At 41.1% G+C, this 24,544-nt stretch overlaps 1 protein-coding gene across 3 annotated transcripts in view; it reads right to left on the reverse strand.

The window, feature by feature from the left end:
• Positions 1–24,544, reverse strand: part of ANKRD28 (ankyrin repeat domain 28) — a 1,012,368-nt gene that overhangs the window by 832,051 nt on the left and 155,773 nt on the right. For all 3 annotated transcript variants that reach the window (XM_053714205.1, XM_053714203.1, XM_053714204.1), the window contains exon 2: positions 17,864–17,947. Coding sequence is in view for 2 of the 3 variants with exons in the window: in XM_053714203.1 (XP_053570178.1) it covers positions 17,864–17,947 (84 nt within the window). In the remaining variant the exon portion in view is untranslated. The remainder of the gene's footprint in view (positions 1–17,863; positions 17,948–24,544) is intronic.

Consider the following 24,544-nt stretch of genomic DNA (forward strand, 5'->3'; position numbering starts at 1 on the left):
TGCGATTAATAAAGGTGTGGTTATTTTTGCACTTCTCGTCTCAGTCTGATTCCTGGCACCCTGACATTACGCAAAGGCCATGAATCCTGATGGTGCTAATAATCCACCTTTACCTGCCATCATTTCCAGGATGGATGAAAAGGATCACCGCTTGGATCAATTTGCACTAGCCCTGCAAACCCTGCTGACTCGCACTGCACATTAAGAACCTAAGTGTCCCGCAAGTTATGGCTGCTCCTGTTTCCGCTGCTGCACCTAGTCCTACCAGGAGCATGTCCGGTTCTGCACCTCTACCTCAGTGATATGGAGGCGATCCTATTTAGTGCAGAGGGTTTTTGAACCAGGTGGGCATTTACTTTGAGATGTTACCTCAGGCGTTTCCCTCTGACAGAGCTAAGGTGGGATTTCTCATCTCGTTACTCTCTGACACAGCTCTTGCCTGGGCTAATCCCTTGTGGGAGACTAATAAACCTGTGATTTCAAATTACCCTGAATTTGTGGCCTCCCTTCGAAGGGTATTTGATGTTCCGGCTCGCTCCTCCTCCTCTGCTGCTAAACGACTCATATCCATTCAGCAAGGTACAAGATCTGTTGCTCAGTATGCTATTGAGTTCCATACGCTTGCCACAGACGTAGGTTGGAACAATGAAGCCCTTGTTGCCGTCTTCTTTCATGGGCTCTCTGATGCGATTAAAGACGAAGTTGCTGCCAGAGATTTACCAGAGGATCTAGAAGCATTGGTGTCTTTTATCCTAATTGACGGACTCAAAGAGAGGCCCTCTTTCAAGGAGCGCTTGCGGAAGCCTCCTGTTCCGTCGTCTCCTACGTGTTCGTTCCCACCCATGCCTCCCTCTCCTCCCATGCCTCCTGGTCCCGAGTCACCAGGTACTGCTGAGCCGATGCAACTGGGATTCACGCGTCTCTCCACGGCGGAGAGGGCCTTTAGGAGGAGGGAGGGGCTCTGCCTCTATTGTGGGTTACAGGGCCACCTTTTGAAGTCTTGTCCTACACGGGCGGGAAACGCTCACACCTAAGGTCCTGTCGGGGGCAGACCTTGGGTGGTATATCCTCGTCCCCGGAACCGCTTAAGGAGAAACCTTTGGTCATGGTTGTCCTTTCCTGGGTGGACTCCTCCATAGTCACTCAGGCTCTTGTTGACTCCGGTGCTGCGGGCTATTTCATTGAAAGTGCTTTTGTATCAAAGCACTTCATTCCTGTTTTGCCTCGTTCCAGTTACTATTGAGGCCATTGATGGTAGTCCCCTTCAGCCCGTACTCATTACTCACGAAACTGCTCCGTTGTCCATGGCTGTTGGGGCTCTCCATTATGAAACCCTCCAGTTCCAGGTGATAAACTCTGCATTTTCCGGTTATTCTGGGTTATCCCTGGCTCCAAAAGCACAATCCCAGTCTCGACTGGCGCAGATCCGAAATTTTGTCGTGGTCCCCGCAATGTATTTCCACTTGTCTTCGGAAACCAGTTAAAGTCTTGTGCACTTCTTCGGTATCTCAATTGCCAGAGGAGTACCGAGAGTTCCTAGACGTGTTTGACAAGGTGCGTGCCGGTACGTTGCCTCCTCACCGGTCTTACGATTGTGCCATAGACCTGCAACCAAGAGCCATTCCTCCTCGGGGCCGGGTGTACCCTCTGTCTGTTGCAGAGAATTGTGCTATGGAGGAGTATGTTGCCGATGCTCTGTCGCGGGGATCATCCGCAAATCCTGCTCTCCTGCAGGGGCTGGCTTCTTTGTGAAGAAAAAGGGTGGCGAGTTAAGACCATGTATCGATTATAGGGGTCTTAATCGTCTTGCCATTAAGAATGCTTACCCTATTCCGCTTATTACGGAACTCTTTGACTGCCTCAAGGGAGCTACGGTCTTTACTAAACTTGATTTGGAGGAGATCCTGGCTGCACAAACCAATGCACCTCCTGAGAAACCTAGTGGTAAGTGTTTTGTTCCTGAGAATCTTCAAACTAAAGTTTTGCACACTTACCACTATCCTAAAGTCACAGGTCACCCAGGCAAGAACCAAATTATTTGGTCTGTCACTCGACAATTCTGGTGGCCAGGTCTTCGTTCTGATGTTGCTGCGTATGTTGTCTCCTGCTCAGTTTGTGCACAGAATAAGACTCCTCAACGTCTTCCTGTGGGTCTTCTTCAACCTATTGCTAATGGTGAGTGTCCTTGGACACATCTTTCCATGGACTTCATTGTCGAGCTCCCTGTTTTCAATGGCAATACTGTTATCCTTATGGTGGTTGACCATTTTTCTAAAATGTCACATTGCATTCCCTTGATGAAGCTGCCTACCGCGCAGGAGCTTGCTTTAATTTTTGCCCGGGAGTTCTTCCATTTACATGGGTTACCCAAGGAGATAGTGTCGGACCGGGGTAGCCAGTTTGTCTCCAGATTTTGGCGTTCCTTTTGTGCTCAAATGGGGATCCAGCTTTCCTTCTCCTCGGCATATCACCCTCAATCCAATGGGGCTGCGGAATGGTCTAATCAAGCTCTGGAACAGTTCCTCCGTTGCTATGTCTCAGATCACCACAATAATTGGTCTGAACTGTTACCTTGGGCAGAGTTTGCTCGTAATAGTGCTATTAATGCTTCCTCCAAGTTATCCCCGTTCATGGCAAATTATGGGTTTCAACCATCCTTGTTGCCCGATTCATTCATGTCTCAAGGTATTCAGGCTTTGGAGGAGCATCTCCGGCAACTCCGTTCCACGTGGGTGCAGATTCAGGATTGCCTTCATCGTTCTATGCAGCACCAAAAGTTTCAGGCTGATTGTAGGCGTCTGCCCGCACCTTCCAACCAGGGTGGTGAGAGAGTTTGGCTGTCCTCCCGCAACCTTTGTGTGCCTTCCAATAAATTGGCTCCCCGTTATGTTGGTCCTTTTCAAATACTCTGACAGGTTAATCCTGTGGCCTACGCTCTTGACCTTCCTCCTGCTATGCGCATTTCCAATGTTTTTCATGTCTCCCTCTTGAAACCATTGGTTTGTAATTGGTTTACCACTGTGTTGCCTCGTCCCCATCCTATCTTTGTTGACAACCATGAGGAGTATGAGGTCAGCAGCATTATTGACTCTCATATGTCCAGGGGCCGTGTACAGTATTTGCTTCACTGGAGGGGGAACGGTCCGGAGGAGCGTTCTTGGATTACCTCCTCTGATGCTCATGCTTCCGCCCTCCTCCGTGCCTTCCATGCCCGTTTCCCCAATAAGTCGTTGAGGGGAGGGTACTGTCAGAGTTTTCTCCCTGTTGTGTTTGCCATGTGCCGCTAGCAGCCATTTTACTCACCTCTCTTCCTGACTATGGTGCATTGTGGGGGATCCTGCTCATTTCCTGCACTTCATTTTATGGCCAGACTGGTGTGCATCACCCATGTGAGACAGGATGCAGTCTCAGAATTGTCTGTTCAGTATGCTTTGCCTTTGCGTCGTCTCAGAACCGTTTGTGAGAGTTCTTGTGTATTACGTGGCTGTCTGACGTCCTTCCTGGTTCCTGATCCCTGGCTTGTTCCTGAATCTGCCGTTTCCTTGATCCTGATTCCGGCTCGTCTGACTATTCGCTTTGGCTCCTGACTCGGCTCGTCTGACTACCAGCTCTGGTTTTGACTCCTGGCTTATTTGACTTGTGGACTTTTTATTATTTTTTGCTATTAATAAAGGTGTGATTATTTTTGCACTTCTCGTCTCAGTCTGATTCCTGGCACACTGACGGATTGTAGATCAGACACCAAAATTTCACCTCCTCCTTGCACCCGCAGGCAAAGAGAATGACTGGAGGTTATGGGTAAGGGAAGTGACATATATAGCAGCTTTGCTGTGGTGCTCTTTGCCTCTTCCTGCTGGCCAGGGGTGATATTCCAACTAGTAATTTATGATTATGTGGACTCACTATATCTTAGGAAAGAAACTTGTATGCTCCAAAATACGTGCGTAAAAACACAGAAGCATTAAAAAAAAAAGTACATGCGTAAAAAAATTAAGTGGAAAAAAACAAACTTATATTTTAAAAATTTTTACATAAAGGAAGGGAAAATATAAAATTACTCACAAAGTAAAAGGCACGCGAGAAGTACCACAAACTCCTGCTGGACCTTTAGCAGCTGTCCAGATAGCTATCCCCTCAGCAACGCAATAACACCAGCTGTGGATATTCTCCGGTCCGGAAAAGCTTATGTAAGAGCCAACCCAATCTCTGCACAAGTTGTAGGCAAAATATTCCTCTGGATAGGACTCAATAACAAGTGAAATCACAATGGTGATATACGAGAAATAGGGGGATAATAGTACCGGATATAAAGTCGTGAACCAAAAGTCTAAAACATATACAGATTCAGCAAGAGACACAACGATGATGATGATCATCATCATCTTTGCTTACTTCCATGTATGACTCCCTGCTATCTCTCTAGCAATTTTTATTAAGTATAGGAGTGAGGATCTGCCTTATTTATGTGTTTATATATGTTGAACTTTCAAATAAAGTGTTAAAATAGAAAAAAAACATAATTTATGTAAGAATTTACCTGATAAATTCATTTCTTTCATATTGGCAAGAGTCCATGAGCTAGTGACATATGGGATATACAATCCTACCAGGAGGGGCAAAGTTTCCCAAACCTCAAAATGCCTATAAATACACCCCTCACCACACCCACAATTCAGTTTAATGAATAGCCAAGCAGTGGGGTGATAAAGAAGGAGTAGAAAGCATCAACAAAGGAAATTTGGAAATAATTGCGCTTTATACAAAAAATCATAACCACCATAAAAAAGGGTGGGCCTCATGGACTCTTGCCAATATGAAAGAAATGAATTTATCAGGTAAATTCTTACATAAATTATGTTTCTTTCATGTAATTGGCAAGAGTCCATGAGCTAGTGACATATGGGATATCAATACCCAAGATGTGGAGTCTTCCACTCAAGAGTCACTAGAGAGGGAGGGAATAAAACAAAAACAGCCATATTCCGCTGAGAAAATAATCCACAACCCAAAAATAAGTTTATTTTCACTTTAGAAAGAAAAAAACTTAAATAAAAAGCAGAAGAATCAAACTGAAACAGCTGCCTGAAGAACTTTTCTACCAAAAACTGCTTCCGAAGAAGCAAATACATCAAAATGGTAGAATTTAGTAAATGTATGCAAAGAGGACCAAGTTGCCGCTTTGCAAATCTGATCAACTAAAGCTTCATTCTTAAAAGCCCATGAAGTCGAGACTGATCTAGTAGAATGAGCTGTAATTCTCTGAGGCGGGGTTTGACCCGACTCCAAATAACCTTGATGAATCAAAAGTTTCCACCAAGAAGCCAAGGAAATAGCAGAAGCTTTCTGACCTTTCCTAGGACCAGAAAATAAAACAAATAGACTAGAAGTCTTCCTGAAATCTTTAGTAGCTTCCAAATAATATTTCAAAGCTCTTACCACATCCAAAGAATGTAAGGATCTGTCCAAAGAATTCTTAGGATTAGGACATAAAGAAGGGACAGCAATTTCTCTACTAATGTTGTTAGAATTCACAACCTTAGGTAAAAATTGAAAAGAAGTCCGCAAAACTGCCTTATCCTGATGAAAAATCAGAAAAGGAGACTCACAAGAAAGAGCAGATAGCTCAGAAACTCTTCTAGCAGAAGAGATAGCCAAAAGGAACAACACTTTCCAAGAAATTAGTTTAATGTCCAAAGAATGCATAGGTTCAAATGGAGGAGCCTGTAAAGCCCTCAGAACCAAATTAAGACCCCAAGGAGGAGAAATTGACTTAATGACAGGCTTAATACGAACTAAAGCCTGTACAAAAACAGAATTTATGCTTACCTGATAAATTACTTTCTCCAACGGTGTGTCCGGTCCACGGCGTCATCCTTACTTGTGGGATATTCTCTTCCCCAACAGGAAATGGCAAAGAGTCCCAGCAAAGCTGGCCATATAGTCCCTCCTAGGCTCCGCCCACCCCAGTCATTTGACCGACGGACAGGAGGAAATATATATAGGAGAAACCATATGGTACCGTGGTGACTGTAGTTAGAGAAAATAATTCATCAGACCTGATTAAAAAACCAGGGCGGGCCGTGGACCGGACACACCGTTGGAGAAAGTAATTTATCAGGTAAGCATAAATTCTGTTTTCTCCAACATTGGTGTGTCCGGTCCACGGCGTCATCCTTACTTGTGGGAACCAATACCAAAGCTTTAGGACACGGATGAAGGGAGGGAGCAAATCAGGTTACCTAAACGGAAGGCACCACAGCTTGCAAAACCTTTCTCCCAAAAATAGCCTCCGAAGAAGCAAAAGTATCAAATTTGTAAAATTTGGCAAAAGTGTGCAGTGAAGACCAAGTCGCTGCCTTACATATCTGGTCAACAGAAGCCTCGTTCTTGAAGGCCCATGTGGAAGCCACAGCCCTAGTGGAGTGAGCTGTGATTCTTTCAGGAGGCTGCCGTCCGGCAGTCTCATAAGCCAATCGGATGATGCTTTTAAGCCAAAAGGAAAGAGAGGTAGAAGTCGCTTTTTGACCTCTCCTTTTACCAGAATAAACAACAAACAAGGAAGATGTTTGTCTGAAATCTTTTGTAGCCTCTAAATAGAATTTTAGAGCACGGACTACGTCCAAATTGTGTAACAAACGTTCCTTCTTTGAAACTGGATTCGGACACAAAGAAGGTACAACTATCTCCTGGTTAATATTTTTGTTAGAAACAACCTTAGGAAGAAAACCAGGCTTAGTACGCAAAACCACCTTATCTGCATGGAACACCAGATAGGACGGAGAACACTGCAGAGCAGATAACTCTGAAACTCTTCTAGCAGAAGAAATTGCAACCAAAAACAAAACTTTCCAAGATAGTAACTTAATATCTATGGAATGTAAAGGTTCAAACGGAACCCCTTGAAGAACTGAAAGAACTAGATTTAGACTCCAGGTGGGAGTCAAAGGTCTGTAAAAAGGCTTGATCCTAACCAGAGCCTGAACAAATGCTTGAACATCTGGCACAGCTGCCAGTCTTGTGTAGTAAGACAGATATAGCAGAGATCTGTCCCTTTAGAGAACTTGCAGATAATCCTTTCTCCAAACCTTCTTGTAGAAAGGAGAGAATCTTAGGAATTTTTATCTTATCCCATGGGAATCCTTTGGATTCACACCAACAGATATATTTTTTCCATATTTTATGGTAAATCTTTCTAGTTACCGGTTTTCTGGCCTGAACCAGAGTATCTATCACAGAATCTGAAAACCCACGCTTCGATAGAATCAAGCGTTCAATCTCCAAGCCGTCAGCTGGAGGGAGACCAGATTTGGATGTTCGAATGGACCCTGAACAAGAAGGTCCTGTCTCAAAGGTAGCTTCCATGGTGGAGCCGATGACATATTCACCAGGTCTGCATACCAAGTCCTGCGTGGCCACGCAGGAGCTATCAAGATCACTGAGGCCCTCTCCTGATTGATCCTGGCTACCAGCCTGGGAATGAGAGGATACGGTGGAAATACATAAGCTAGGTTGAAGGTCCAAGGTGCTACTAGTGCATCTACTAGAGTCGCCTTGGGATCCCTGGATCTGGACCCGTAGCAAGGAACCTTGAAGTTCTGACGAGACGCCATCAGATCCATGTCTGGAATGCCCCATAATTGAGTTAGTTGGGCAAAGATCTCCGGATGGAGTTCCCACTCCCCCGGATGGAATGTCTGACGACTCAGAAAATCCGCCTCCCAGTTTTCCACACCTGGGATGTGGATCGCAGACAGGTGGCAGGAGTGATCCTCCGCCCATTGAATTATTTTGGTCACTTCTTTCATCGCCAGGGAACTCCTTGTTCCCCCCTGATGATTGATATACGCAACGGTCGTCATGTTGTCTGATTGGAACCTTATGAATCTGGCCTTTGCTAGTTGAGGCCAAGCCCTGAGAGCATTGAATATCGCTCTGAGTTCCAGAATGTTTATCGGGAGAAGAGACTCTTCCCGAGACCATAGACCCTGAGTTTTTAGGGATTCCCAGACCGCGCCCCAGCCCACTAGACTGGCGTCGGTCGTGACAATGACCCACTCTGGTCTGCGGAAGCTCATTCCCTGAGACAGATGGTCCAGGGTCAGCCACCAACGGAGTGAATCTCTGGTCTTCTGATCTACTTGAATCATTGGAGACAAGTCTGTATAGTCCCCATTCCACTGTTTGAGCATGCACAGTTGTAATGGTCTTAGATGAATTTGTGCAAAAGGAACTATGTCCATTGTTGCAACCATCAACCCTACTACTTCCATGCACTGCGCTATGGAAGGACGAGGAACAGAATGAAGCACTTGACAAGAGCTTAGAAGTTTTATTTTCTGACCTCTGTCAGAAAAATCCTCATTTCTAAGGAATCTATTATTGTTCCCAAGAAGGGAACTCTTGTTGACGGAGACAGAGAACTTTTTTCTATGTTCACCTTCCATCCGTGTGATCTGAGAAAGGCTAGAACTATGTCTGTATGAGCCTTTGCTTTTGACAGGGACGACGCATGTATTAGAATGTCGTCCAAGTAAGGTACTACTGCAATGCCCCTCGGTCTTAGAACCGCTAGAAGGGACCCTAGTACCTTTGTGAAAATCCTTGGAGCAGTGGCTAACCCGAATGGGAGGGCCACAAACTGGTAATGCTTGTCCAGAAAAGCGAACCTTAGGAACTGATGATGTTCTTTGTGGATAGGAATATGTAGGTACGCATCCTTTAGATCCACGGTAGTCATAAATTGACTTTCCTGGATAGTGGGTAGAATCGTTCGAATGGTTTCCATCTTGAACGATGGTACCCTGAGAAATTTGTTTAGGATCTTCAAATCCAAAATTGGTCTGAAAGTTCCCTCTTTTTTGGGAACTACGAACAGATTGGAATAAAATCCCATTCCTTGTTCCTTTATTGGAACTGGGTGTATCACTCCCATCTTTAACAGGTCTTCTACACAAAGTAAGAATGCCTGTCTCTTTATTTGGTTTGAGGATAAGTGAGACATGTGGAACCTTCCCCTTGGGGGTAGTTCCTTGAATTCCAGGAGATAACCCTGAGAAACTATTTCTAGCGCCCAGGGATCCTGAACATCTCTTGCCCAAGCCTGAGCAAAGAGAGAGAGTCTGCCCCCCACTAGATCCGGTCCCGGATCTGGGGCTACTCCTTCATGCTGTTTTGTTAGCAGCGGCAGGCTTCTTGGCCTGCTTACCCTTGTTCCAGCCTTGCATCGGTTTCCAGGCTGGTTTGGGTTGTGAGGCATTACCCTCTTGCTTAGAGGATGCAGAATTAGAGGCCGGTCCGTTCCTGAAATTGCGAAAGGAACGAAAATTAGACTTATTTTTAGCCTTGAAAGACCTATCTTGTGGAAGGGCGTGGCCCTTTCCCCCAGTGATGTCTGAAATAATCTCTTTCAATTCTGGTCCAAATAGAGTTTTGCCTTTGAAAGGGATGTTAAGCAATTTTGTCTTGGATGACACATCCGCTGACCAAGACTTTAGCCAAAGCGCTCTGCGCACCACGATAGCAAACCCTGAATTTTTCGCCGCTAATCTAGCTAATTGCAAAGCGGCATCTAAAATAAAAGAGTTAGCCAATTTAAGTGCGTGAACTCTGTCCATAACCTCCTCATATGGAGTCTCTCTACTGAGCGACTTTTCTAGTTCCTCGAACCAGAACCACGCTGCTGTAGTGACAGGAATAATGCACGAAATTGGTTGTAGAAGGTAACCTTGCTGTACAAAAATCTTTTTAAGCAAACCTTCCAATTTTTTATCCATAGGATCTTTGAAAGCACAACTATCTTCGATAGGAATAGTAGTGCGTTTGTTTAGAGTAGAAACTGCCCCCTCGACCTTAGGGACTGTCTGCCATAAGTCCTTTCTGGGGTCGACCATAGGAAATAATTTCTTAAATATAGGGGGGGGGGAACAAAAGGTATGCCAGGCTTTTCCCACTCCTTATTTACTATGTCCGCCACCCGCTTGGGTATAGGAAAAGCATCGGGGTGCACCGGAACCTCTAGGAACTTGTCCATCTTGCATAATTTCTCTGGAATGACCAAGTTGTCACAATCATCCAGAGTAGATAACACCTCCTTAAGCAGTGGCGGAGATGTTCTAATTTAAATTTAAATGTCACAACATCAGGTTCAGCTTGTTGAGAAATCTTTCCTGAATCTGAGATTTCTCCATCTGACAAAACCTCCCTCATGGCCCCTTCAGATTGGTGTGAGGGTATGACAGAACAATTATCATCAGCGCCCTCCTGCTCTTCAGTGTTTAAAACAGAGCAATCACGCTTTCTCTGATAAGTAGGCATTTTGGATAAAATATTTGCTATGGAGTTATCCATTACAGCCGTTAATTGTTGCATGGTAATAAGCATTGGCGCACTAGATGTACTAGGGGCCTCCTGCATGGGCAAAACTGGTGTAGACACAGTAGGAGATGATGTAGTATCATGTTTACTCCCCTCATCTGAGGAATCATCTTGGGCAATTTCATTATCTGTGGCAGTACTGTCCTTACTTTGTTTGGACGCTATGGCACAATTATCACATAAATTTAAATGGGGAGACACATTGGCTTTCATACATATAGAACATAGCTTATCTGAAGGTACAGACATGTTAAACAGGCTTAAACTTGTCAACAAAGCACAAAAAAGTTTTAAAACAAAACCGTTACTGTCTCTTTAAATTTTAAACAGAAAACACTTTATTACTGAATATGTGAAAAAGTATGAAGGAATTGTTCAAAAATTACCAAAATTTCACCACAGTGTCTTAAAGCATTAATAGTATTGCACACCAAATTTCAGAGCTTAAATTTAACCCTTAAAATAACTGAACCGGAGCCGTTTATAAATTTAACCCCTATACAGTCCCAGCTATAGTCTTTGCTGAGACCCAACCAAGCCCAGAGGGGAATACGATACCAATTGACGCCTTCTAGAAGCTTTTCCAGCAATTTTTAGATCCTCACACATGCATCTGCATGCCCTGCTCTCAAAAAACAACTGCGCAGTAATGGCGCGAAAATGAGGCTCAGTCTATAACTAGGAAGGCCCCCTGACTGGAAAAGGTGTCTAACACAGCCTGCCGTTTAATAAACGTTCCCAAAGTTTATAAATGCAAATTGTAAGCATAAATATGAATAAAATGCCCAAATAAAGCAATCGATTTAGCCCATAAGAAAAACTACATTTAAACACCAAAAAACTCTGAACCATCTCCGTGGAGATGTTGCCTGTGCAACGGCAAAGAGAATGACTGGGGTGGGCGGAGCCTAGGAGGGACTATATGGCCAGCTTTGCTGGGACTCTTTGCCATTTCCTGTTGGGGAAGAGAATATCCCACAAGTAAGGATGACGCCGTGGACCGGACACACCAATGTTGGAGAAACAGTGTATATCAGGAAGTATAGCAATCTTTCTGTGAAATAAAACAGAAAGAGCGGAGATTTGTCCTTTCAAGGAACTTGCAGACAAACCCTTATCCAAACCATCCTGAAGAAACTGCAAAATTCTAGGAATTCTAAAAGAATGCCAGGAGAATTTATGAGAACACCATGAAATGTAAGTCTTCCAAACTCTATAATAAATCTTTCTAGAGACAGATTTACGAGCTTGTAACATAGTATTAATCACTGAATCAGAGAAACCTCTATGACTTAGAACTAAGCGTTCAATTTCCATACCTTCAAAATTTAATGATTTGAAATCCTGATGGAAAAACGGACCTTGAGATAGTAGGTCCGGCCGTAACGGAAGTTGGCAATGCGGGCAACTGGATATCCGAACCAGATCCGCATACCAAAACCTGTGTGGCCATGCTGGAGCCACCAGCAACACAAATGATTGTTCCATGATGGTTTTGGAAATCACTCTTGGAAAGAGAACTAGAGGCGGGAATATGTAAGCAGGTTGATAACACCAAGGAAGAGTCAGTGCATCCACTGCTTCCGCCTGAACATCCCTGGACCTGGACAGGTATCTGGGAAGTTTCTTGTTTAGATGAGAGGCCATGAGATATATCTCTGGAAGCCCCCACATCTGAACAATCTGAGAAAACACATCTGGATGGAGAGACCACTCCCCTGGATGTAAAGTCTGGCGGCTGAGATAATCCGCCTCCCAATTGTCTACACCTGGGATATGCACCGCAGAGATTAGACAGGAGCTGGATTCCGCCCAAGCAAGTATCCGAGATACTTCTTTCATAGCTTGGGGACTGTGAGTCCCACCCTGATGATTGACATAAGCCACAGTTGTGATATTGTCTGTCTGAAAACAAATGAATGGTTCTCTCTTTAGTAGAGGCCAGAACTGAAGAGCTCTGAGAATTGCACAGAGTTCTAAAATATTTATTGGTAATCTCGCCTCTTGAGATTTCCAAATCCCTTGTGCTGTCAGAGACCCCCAAACAGCTCCCCAACCTAAAAGACTTGCATCTGTTGTGATCACAGTCCAGGTTGGGCGAACAAAAGAAGCCCCTTGAACCAAACAATGGTGATCTATCCACCATGTCAGAGAGTGTCGTACATTGGGATTCAAGGATATTAATTGTGATATCTTTGTATAATCCCTGCACCATTGATTCAGCATACAAAGCTGTAGAGGTCTCATGTGAAAACGAGCAAAGGGGATCGCGTCCGATGCTGCAGTCATGAGACTTAAAACTTCCATGCACATAGCCACTGAAGGGAATGACTGAGACTGAAGGAGCCGACATGCTGCGACCAATTTTAAACGTCTCTTTACCGTTAGAGACAGAGTCATGGACACTGAATCTATCTGGAAGCATAAAAAGGTGACCCTTGTCTGAGGAATCAAGAAACTTTTTGGTAAATATATCCTCCAACCATGTTTCCGAAGAAACAACACTAGTTGATTCGTGTGAGATTCTGCAGTACGTAAAGACTGAGCTAGTACCAAGATATCGTCCAAATAAGGAAACACTGCAATACCCTGTTCTCTTATTACAGATAGTAGGGCACCCAGAACCTTTCAAAAGATTCTTGGAGCTGTTGCTAGGCCAAATGGAAGAGCAACAAATTGGTAATGCTTGTCTAGAATCTCAGAAACTGATAGTGTTCTGGATGAATCGGAATATGAAGGTATGCATCCTGCAAGTCTATTGTGGACATATAATGTCCTTGCTGAACAAAAGGCAGAATAGTCCTTATAGTCACCATCTTGAAAGTTGGTACTCTTACATAACGATTCAAAATTTTCAGATCCAGAACTGGTCTGAACAAATTTTCTTTCTTTGGTACAATGAATAGGTTTGAATAAAACCCCAAACCTTGTTCCTGAGGAGGAACTGGCATGATTACCCCTGAAGACTCCAGGTCTGAAACACACTTCAGAAAAGCCTGAGCTTTTACTGGATTTACAGGGATGCGTGAGAGAAAAAAATCTTCTCACAGGAGTTCTTACTTTGAATCCTATTCGATACCCTTGAGAGACAATGGTCTGAATCCAATGATTTTGGACAGATTTTATCCAAAAATCCTTGAAAAACCTTAATCTGCCCCCTACCAGCTGAGCTGGAATGAGGGCCGCACCTTCATGCAGACTTAGGGGCAGACTTTGGTTTCCTAAATGGCTTGGATTTATTCCAATTTGAGGAAGGCTTCCAACTGGAAGCAGATTCCTTGGGAGGAGGATTGAGTTTTTGTTCCTTATTCTGACGAAAAGAACGAAAACGGTTAGAAGCCTTAGATTTACCCTTAGGTTTTTTATCCTGAGGCAAAGAAACTCCTTTTCCTCCAGTGATAATTGAAATAATAGAATCCAACTGAGAACCAAATAAATTATTACCTTGGAAAGAAAGAGATAGTAATCTAGATTTAGATGTCATATCAGCATTCCAAGATTTAAGCCACAAAGCTCTTCTAGCTAATACAGCTAAAGACATGGATCTAACATCAATTTTGATAATATCAAAAATGGCATCACAAAAAAATGATTAGCATGTTGCAGTAAGTGAACAATGCTAGATATGTCAGAATCCAATTCATGTTGCGCTAAATTTTCCAACCAAAAAGTTGATGCAGCCGCAACATCACCCAAAGAAATAGCAGGTCTGAGAAGATGACCTGAATATAAATAGGCCTTCCTTAGATAAGATTCAAGCTTCCTATCTAAAGGATCCTTAAAGGAAGTGCTATCTTCCATAGGAATAGTGGTACGTTTAGCAAGAGTAGAAATAGCCCCATCAACTTTGGGGATCTTTTCCCAAAACTCTATAGATTTTGCTGGTAAAGGATACAATCTCTTAAACCTTGAAGAAGGAATAAAGGAAGTACCTGGCTTATTCCATTCCCTAGAAATCATATCAGAAATAGCTTCAGGAATGGGAAAAACACCTGGGGAAACCACAGGAGGTTTATAAACAGCATTTAAACGTTTATTAGACTGAACGTCAATAGGACTGGCTACCTCAATATCCAAAGTAATTAACACTTCTTTTAATAAAGAACGCATATACTCTATTTTAAATAAATAAGTAGATTTGTCAGTGTCAATATCTGAGGAAGGATCTTCTGTTTCAGATAGATCCTCATCAGAAGAGGATGAATTATTATGTTGTTGGTCATTTGAAATTTCATCAGCTAAATGAGAAGTTTTAAAAGACCTTTTACGTTTATTAGAAGGTGGAAATGCAGACAAAGCCTTCATAATAGATTCAGAAACAAATTCTTTAAAATTTACAGGTATATCATGCACATTAGAAGTTGAAGGAACTGCAACTGGCAATGTACTATTACTGATAGAAACACTATCTGCATGTAAAAGTTTATCATGACAACTATTACAATTGACATTTGGTGGAATAATTTCTACAATTTTACAACAAATGCACTTAGCTTTTGTAGAACCCATGTCAGGCAGCAATGTTCCAGCAGAAAATTCAGAGGCAGGATCAGATTGGGACATCTTTCTCAATGTAAGAGAAAAAACAACATATAAAGCAAAATTATCTATTTCCTTAAATGACAGTTTCAGGAATGGGAAAAAATGCAAAAGCATAGGCCTCTTGATAGAAAGGAAAGCAGGAGGCATACAACAATGGGGTATTGAAATAATGAAGAACAAATTGGCGCCAAGTATGACGCACAATGTAACGTAAACTTTTTTTGGCGCCAAAAATGACCGGAAATGACACACTTGCGTCACTAATGATGCTGCCATGTGAAAGGTCTCGACGTCACGTATGACGCCGGAAATGACGAAGTTGCATCAAAAAACGTAATTTCCCGCGCCAAAAAAGTTTGCGCCAAAAATGACGTAATAAAGTCTAACATTTGACGCACCCGCAGTCCTAATACCCGCAAATGCAAAAAGTAGTCAAATTGAAAAAGACTAAACCCCAGGTAAGAAATAAATTTCTTAAAGTGTTTATATTCCCAAATATGAAACGGACTGTCTGCAGAAGGAAATACATGAACCTGACTCATGGCAAATATAAGTACAATACATATATTTAGAACTTTATATAATTTGCATAAAGTGCAAACCATAGCTGAGAGTGTGTTAAGTAATGAAAACATACTTACCAAAAGACACCCATCCAAATAAAGCAGATAGCCAAACCAGTACTAAAACAGTTCTTAGTAGAGGTAATGGTAAATTTGAGAGTATATCGTCGATCTGAAAAGGGAGGTAGGAGATGAATCTCTATGACCGATAACAGAGAACCCATGAAAAAGACCCCCGTTAGGGAAATCATCGTATTCAATGAGTGATACTCCCTTCACGTCCCTCTGACATTCGCTGTACTCTGAGAGGAATCGGGCTTCAACAATGCTGAGAAGCGCATATCAACGTAGAAATCTTAGCACAAACTTACTTCACCACCTCCATAGGAGGCAAAGTTTGTAAAACTGAATTGTGGGTGTGGTGAGGGGTGTATTTATAGGCATTTTGAGGTTTGGGAAACTTTGCCCCTCCTGGTAGGATTGTATATCCCATATGTCACTAGCTCATGGACTCTTGCCAATTACATGAAAGAAATGCATATTTACTTACTACAGTAACTAAATATCAGTTAACCACTTCACCCATTGTGTACACACATAACGTCACTTTACAAGAAAAAAGTACTGGGAGTGCAGCATAACTAGCCCAAAACTCTTAAAAGGGACAGTAAAGTCAAAATTAAACTTTCGTGATTCAGATAGAGCATGCAATTTTAAACAACTTTTCAATTTAATTTTATGATCAATTTTGCTAAGTTCTCTTTGTATACTTTGTTTAAGAGTAATCCTAGGTGAGCTCAGGAGTGTGCACATGTCATTAGGAATTTGGGAGCAGTGTTTGCAACAATTTTTATAGCAATTTTGTGGCAGCAGTGTAACTGTGTAACATTTATATAAATGTTATTATCAAATTGTGTACTCCGGAGAAATGCTCACGTTATAAGAGCCCTTGATTAACATTTATGAAATAGCAAAAAAAAAATAACAGGTTAAAGCTACTGTATAAGACTTACACTATTTCAGCTTAAGAGAAGCCACATACACAATACAGACAAAATGAACACATTGACCAAAACTTCACAGCACTATTCCTTATAAACAGTGCTTTGTGATTGGATTTGTGTAATGCATTGTTTCCAAACATATTTGTAAAATTCACAATTCAGAATGACTGAACACTGTTTCATTCTTTTTTAATTTTCCCCCATTCATGAAACAATTGATACAGGCTGAATAGTCTTTTACATCAACTTGGTGTGTTTTTTTTCCTTTTTCTTATTAAGTAACTAAAAAAATACACTTAAAGGACAATCAAAATATGACCTAACATTACGTGCAATGACAACCTGAAAAGACAGTATCTAGATTGTAAGTTCACACGAGAATAGGGCCCTCAATTCCCTGTATTTTGTCTGTAAAATTTTGTCTTTTTTCATATTGTTTCTCCATTGTACTGTTATCCTTGTACCAATGGGCAGCGCTGCAGAATCTGCTGGCGCTTTATAAATAAAGAAGAATAATAATAAAAATGTAAGAGCATTGCATAAGGGTAGTATGCTCATTAAGCTGTGAACAGAACAAAATGAAAACTGAAAGAGCAAGCAGTGTTCTTGGTTATTTGTTTCTAGTTTATCCTATTCTTACACAGATTTGCAGCACTATAAAACATTCTATTCCTCTAGATTCCACCCACTATAACTTTGTATTCATGCCTCAAACTTGTATTGCTCATGAGTTTTAAAGTTTGACTAAAAGAATGACTCATACTCAATGCGATTCCTTAATTTGTCATTTGACGTCTGAAAAAACTTTTTCCGTCTGGCTTAAAGGTTTCCATTGAGAGCTCCAGAGGATTTACCCAGTCTTATACCAAATTTGAAGGTCAAACAAGGCTTAATTTGCATGAATAAATAATGAATTCCAACCAAGCAGTTTTTAGTGGTGAATGATGTTAATTACACAATCACCCAAGAGACCAGTTCTTATGTTGAGGACATTTTAAACTGGTAGAAATGGCTGAAACCAATCTACCTAAATATTGTTTATAAGGAAGAAAAGGGAGAGTAGTGATCAAGCTGAGTAAATTATTGGACAGGTGGTTTGAAAACAAGGTTATGTTATGGACTTCTCTGGGACACTAGACTATACTAGTGAATGTGGGGTTTGATATGGCTCTTTAATGTACTCCAGTTTACAACGGAATTGACGCACAGAAATTGAATACCAAAGCCCATGCACCTAATCTGTTAGAAAATTTAAATAAAGGGATAATAATAATCCTTAAAACAATAGTTTTATGCAGCAAAACATATATGAAGACGTAGCTTTTTACATTTCTTATAATTAAATGTGTAATTCTGGTACAAATTATTTATTCACCGTACCTGGAAGTTAACATCTTCCTTCTTGAAGATAAGTGCACGAACTTCATCAGGGTCCCCATTAAATATTGCTTGAACCAGAGGAGGCTATAATAAAGAATGAGAAGCTGTTAAACGTATGTTAGAAATGATAGTTTAAGATAAAGAGGAATCCTGATTACTATGCCTCAATGGAAATTATAGCTGTCTGGCTTTTGTCCTAATATATTTTGCTGCTGAATCAAAAATAATGCATTTTAAAAAGCATTATAGCTTCTAGCAATTGAGAAATTATTTTAATTTTTTTAAGGGAATAAAACAATGTATGTAAGAACTTATAAATATAAATAAAGTGTTAAAATAGAAAAAAAACAATTTATGTAAGAATTTACCTGATAAATTCATTTCTTTCATATTAGCAAGAGACCATGAGCTAGTGACGTATGGGATATACATTCCTACCAGGAGGGGCAAAGTTTCCCAAACCTCAAAATGCCTATAAATACACCCCCCACCACAACCACAATTCAGTTTAACGAATAGCCAAGAAGTGGGGTGATAAGAAAGGAGCGAAAGCATCAATAAGGAATTGGAATAATTGTGCTTTATACAAAAAAATCATAACCACCACAAAAAGGGTGGGCCTCACGGACTCTTGCCAATATGAAAGAAATTAATTTATCAGGTAAGTTCTTACATAAATTATGTTTTCTTTCATGTAATTGGCAAGAGTCCATGAGTTAGTGACGTATGGGATAGCAAATACCCAAGATGTGGAACTCCACGCAAGAGTCACTAGAGAGGGAGGGATAAAAATAAAGACAGCCAATTCCGCTGAAAAAAGAATCCACAACCTAAATCAAAAAGTTTTAATCTTATAATGAAAAAAACTGAAATTATAAACAGAAGAATCAAACTGAAACAGCTGTCTGAAGAACTTTTCTACCAAAAACTGCTTCAGAAGAAGAAAACACATCAAAATGGTAGAATTTAGTAAAAGTATGCAAAGAAGACCAAGTTGCTGCGTAGCAAATCTGATCAACAGAAGCTTCATTCTTAAAAGCCCAGGAAGTAGAAACTGACCTGGTAGAATGAGCCGTAATCCTCTGAGGCGGGGATTCACCCGACTCCAAATAAGCATGATGAATCAAAAACTTTAACCAAGAAGCCAAAGAAATGGCAGAAGCTTTCAGACCTTTCCTAGAACCAGAATAGATAACAAATAGACTGGAAGTCTTTCTGAAATCTTTAGTAGCTTCAACATAATATTTTAAAGCTCTTACCACATCCAAAGAATTCAAAGATCCTTCCAAATAATTCTTAGGATTAGGACACAACAATTTCTCTACTAAAGTTGTTGGAATTTACAACCTTAGGTAAGAATTTAAATGAAGTCCGCAATACTGCCTTATCCTGATGAAAAATCAGAAAAGGAGACTCACAAGAAAGAGCAGATAATTCAGAAACTCTTCTAGCAGAAGAGATAGCCAAAAGAAACAATACTTTCCAAGAAAGTAATTTAATGTCCAGAGAACGCATAGACTCAAACGGAGGAGCCTGTAAAGCTCTCAAAACCAAATTAAGACTCCAAGGAGAGATTGACTTAATGACAGGCTTGATACGAACCAAAGCCTGTACAAAACAACTAATGTCAGGAAGATTAGCAATTTTTCTGTGAAACAGAACAGAAAGAGCAGAGATTTGTCCTTTCAAGGAACTTGCAGACAAACCCTTATCCAAACCAACCTGAAGAAACTGTAAAATTCTAGGAATTCTAAAAGAATGCCAAGAGAACTTATGAGAAGAACACCATGAAATGTAAGTCTTCCAAACTCGGTAATAAATCTTTCTAGATACAGATTTATGAGCCTGCAACATAGTATTGATCACAGAGTCAGAGAAACCTCTATGACTAAGCACTAAGCGTTCAATCTCCATAACTTCAAATTTAATGATTTGAGATCCTGATGGAAAAAACGGGCCTTGAGATAAAAGGTCTGGTCTTAACGGAAGTGGCCAAGGTTGGCAACTGGACATCCGAACAAGATCCGCATACCAAAACCTGTGTGGCCATGCTGGAGCCACCAGCAGTACAAACGAACGCTCCATTATGATTTTAGAAATCATTCTTGGAAGAAGAACTAGAGGCGGAAAGATATACCTGGGAAGTTTCCTGTTTAGATGAGAAGCCATCAGATCTATTTCTGGAAGCCCCTATATCTGAACAATCTGAAGAAACATATCTGGGTGAAGAGACCATTCTCCTGGATGTAAAGTCTGACGACTGAGATAATCCGCTTCCCAATTGTCTATACCTGGGATATGGACCTCAGAGATTAGACAGGAGCTGGATTCCGCCCATGCAAGTATCCGATACTTCTTTCATAGCTTGAGGACTGTGACATTGTCTGTCTGAAAACAAATAAACGGTTCTCTCTTCAGAAGTGGCCAGAACTGAAGAGCTCTGAAAATCGCATGGAGTTCCAAAATATTGATTGGTAATCTCGCCTCTTGAGATTTCCAAATTCCCTGCGCTGTCAGAGATCCCCAGACAGCTCCCAAACCTGAAAGACTCGCATCTGTTGAAATCACAGTCCAGGTTGGACAAAGAAAAGAGGCCCCCTGAACCAAACGGTGGTGATCTAACCACCACGTCAGAGATAGTAGAGTATGGGATTTAAGCATATCAATTGTGATATCTTTGTATAATCCCTGCACCATAGGTTCAGCATACAAATCTGAAGAGGACTCATGTGAAAACGAGCATAGGGGATCGCGTCCGATGCTGCAGTCATGAGACCTAAAACCTCCATGCACATAGCTACTGAAGGGAATGACTGAGACTGAAGGTTCCGACAAGCAATTTCAGACGTCTTTTGTCTGTTAGAGACAAAACATGGATACTGAATCTATTTGGAATCCTAAAAAGGTTACCCTTGTCTGAGGAATCAAGGAACTCTTTGGTAAATTGATCCTCCAACCATGTTTTTGAAGAAACAACACAAGTTGATTTGTGTGAGATTCTGCAGAATGTAAAGACTGAGCAAGTACCAAGATATCGTCCAAATAAGGAAACACCGCAATACCCCGCTCTCTGATTACAGAGAGAAGGGCACCGAGAACCTTTTAGAAGATCCTTGGAGCTGTTGCTAGGCCAAAAGGAAGAGCAACAAATTGGTAATGCTTGTCTAGAAAAGAGAATCTCAGGAACTGATAGTGATCTGGATGAATTGGAATATGAAGATAAGCATCCTGTAAGTCTATTGTGGACATATAATGCCCTTGCAGAACAAAAGGCAGAATAGTCCTTATAGTCACCATTTTGAATGTTGGTATTCTTACATAACTATTCAATATTTTTAGATCCAGAACTGGTCTGAAAGAATTCTCTTTCTTTAATACAATGAACAGATTTGAATAAAACCCCAGACCCCGTTCCAGATATGGAACTGGCACAATTACCCCAGATGACTCCAGGTCTGAAACACACTTCAGGAAAGCCTGAGCCTTTACTGGGTTCACTGGAATGCGTGAGAGAAAGAACATTCTCACAGGCGGTCTTACCTTGAAACCTATTCTGTACCCATGAGAAACAATGTTCTGAATCCAATGATTTTGAATTGAATAGATCCAAACATCTTTGAAAAATCGTAGTCTGCCCCCTACCAGATGTGCTGGAATGAGGGCCGCACCTTCATGTGGACTTGGGGGCTGGTTTTGATTTTCTAAAAGGCTTGGATTTATTCCAGACTGGAGAAGGCTTCCAATTGGAAACCGTTCCTTTAGGGGAAGGGTCATGCTTCTGTTCCTTATTCTGACGAAAGGAACGAAAACGGGTAGCAGCCCTAAATTTACCCTTAGATATTTTTATCCTGAGGCAAAAAAAGCTCCCTTCCCCCCAGTGACAGTTGAAATTATAGAATCCAACTGAGAACCAAACAATTTATTACCTTGGAAAGAAAGATAGCAACGTTGACTTAAAAGTCATATGCGCATTCCAAGATTTAAGCCATAAAGCTCTTCTAGCTAAAATAGATAAAGACATATACCTGACATCAATTCTAATGACATCAAAAATGGCATCACAAATGAAATTATTAGCATGTTGAAGTAGCTTAACAATGCTATACAAATTATGATCTGGTACTTGTTGCGCTAAAGCCTCCAACCAAAAAGTTGAAGCCGCAGCAACATCAGCCAAAGAAATAGCAGGCCTAAGAAGATGACCTGAACATAAATAAGCCTTCCTTAGATAAGATTCAAGCTTCCTATCTAAAGGATCTTTAAAAGAAGTACTATCTGCCGTAGGAATAGTAGTACGTTTAGCAAGAGTAGAGATAGCCCCATCAACTTTGGGGATTTTTTCCCAAAACTCCAATCTATCAGACGGCAAAGGGTACAGTCTCTTAAACCTTAAAGAAGGAGTAAATTAAGTACCCAAACTATTCCATTCCCTAGAAATTACATCTGAAATAGCATCAGGAACTGGAAAAACCTCTGGAATAACTACATGAGGTTTAAAAACCGAATTTAAACGTTTACTAGTTTTAATATCAAGAGGACTAGTCTCCTCCATATCTAATGCAATCAACACTTCTTTTAATAAAGAACGAATAAACTCCATTTTAAATAAATATGAAGATTTGTCAGTGTCAATATCTGAGGCAGAATCTTCTGAACCAGATAGATCCTCATGAGAGATAGACAAATCAGAATGCTGGCAGTCAGTTAAAAATTCATCTAATTTATGAGAAGTTTTAAAAGACCTTTTACGTTTATTAGAAGGAGGTATAACAGACAGGGCCTTCTGAATAGAATTAGAAACAAATTATCTCACATTATCAGGAATATCCTGAACATTAGATGTTGAAAGAACAACAACAGGTAATGGACTACTACTAATGGAAATATTGTCTGCTTTAGAAAGTTTATCATGACAACTAGCACAAACTACAGCCGGAGGAACAGTTACCACAAGTTTACAACAAATGCACTTAGCTTTGGTAGAACCGACATCAGGCAGCAGCATTCCAGAATTAGATTCAGATACAAGGTCAGACTTAGACATCTTGCAATATGTAATAGAAAAAAAAACATATAAAGCAAAATTATCAAATTCCTTAAATGACAGTTTCAGGAATGGGAAAAAATGCAAACAGAATAAGCCTTTGGAAACCAGAAGCAAAAAGAAACAAAGACTTAAATAATGTCAAAAAAACTGGTGCCAAGTATGACGCCCACAATTGACAAATTCTTTGGCGCCAAAAACGTCTGCAACAAGCACGTGCGTCATAGATGACGCAACTACGTGAAAACTCTCAGCGAAAACTAAGACGCCGGAAATGACGACATTACGTCAACAAACGTAATTCTCGCACCAAAAAAGTCTCGCGCCAAGAATGACGCAATAAATTATAGCATTGTTTACTCCCGCGAGCCAAACAGCCCGCAATTTAGAAAGAAAAGTCAACTGAAAAAATTTTCAGATAAGAAACAAATTTATTCATATGCATTTCCCAAAATGAAACTGACAGTCTGTAAGAAGGAAATATGCTGATTAACCTGAATCATGGCAAATATAAGTATAAAACATATATTTAGAACTTTACATATAAAGTGCCAAACCATAGCGGAGAGTGTCATAAAACAAATAAGACATACTTACCAAAAAGACACTCATCTACATATGGCAGATAGCCAAACCAGTACTGAAACGAGAATCAGCAGAGGTAATGGTATATAAGAGTATATCGTCGATCTGAAAAGGGAGGTAGGAGATTTATCTCTACGACCGAAAACAGAGACCCTATGAAATAGATCCTCGATAGGATGACCATTGCATTCAATAGGAAATACTCCCTTCACATCCCTCTGTCATTCACTGCACTCTGAGAGGAACCGGGCTTCAGCATGCTGCGAAGCGCATATCAACGTAGAGATCTAGCACAAACTTACTTCACCACCTCCATAGGAGGCAAAGTTTGTAAAACTGAATTGTGGGTGTGGTGGGGGGTGTATTTATAGGCATTTTGAGGTTTGGGAAACTTTGCTCCGCCTGGTAGGAATATATATCCCATACGTCACTAGCTCATGGACTCTTGCCAATTACATGAAAGAAAACATAATTTATGCTTACCTGATAAATTCCTTTCTTCTGTTGTGTGATCAGTCCACGGGTCATCATTACTTCTGGGATATTATCTGCTCCCCCACAGGAAGTGCAAGAGGATTCACCCAGCAGAGTTGCTATATAGCTCCTCCCCTCTACGTCACCTCCAGTCATTCGACCAAAGACCAACGAGAAAGGAGAAGCCAAGGGTGTAGTGGTGACTGAATTATAATTTAAAAAATATGTACCTGCCTTAAAAAACAGGGCGGGCCGTGGACTGATCACACAACAGAAGAAAGGAATTTATCAGGTAAGCATAAATTATGTTTTCTTCTGTTATGTGTGATCAGTCCACGGGTCATCATTACTTCTGGGATACCAATACCAAAGCAAAAGTACACGGATGACGGGAGGGATAGGCAGGCTCATTATACAGAAGGAACCACTGCCTAAAGAACCTTTCTCCCAAAAATAGCCTCCGAAGAAGCAAAAGTGTCAAATTTGTAAAATTTGGGAAAAGTATGAAGCGAAGACCAAGTTGCAGCCTTGCAAATCTGTTCAACAGAGGCCTCATTCTTAAAGGCCCAAGTGGAAGC

This window comes from Bombina bombina, chromosome 5 (genome assembly GCF_027579735.1).
Source record: "Bombina bombina isolate aBomBom1 chromosome 5, aBomBom1.pri, whole genome shotgun sequence".
Taxonomy (NCBI): Eukaryota; Metazoa; Chordata; class Amphibia; order Anura; family Bombinatoridae; genus Bombina; species Bombina bombina.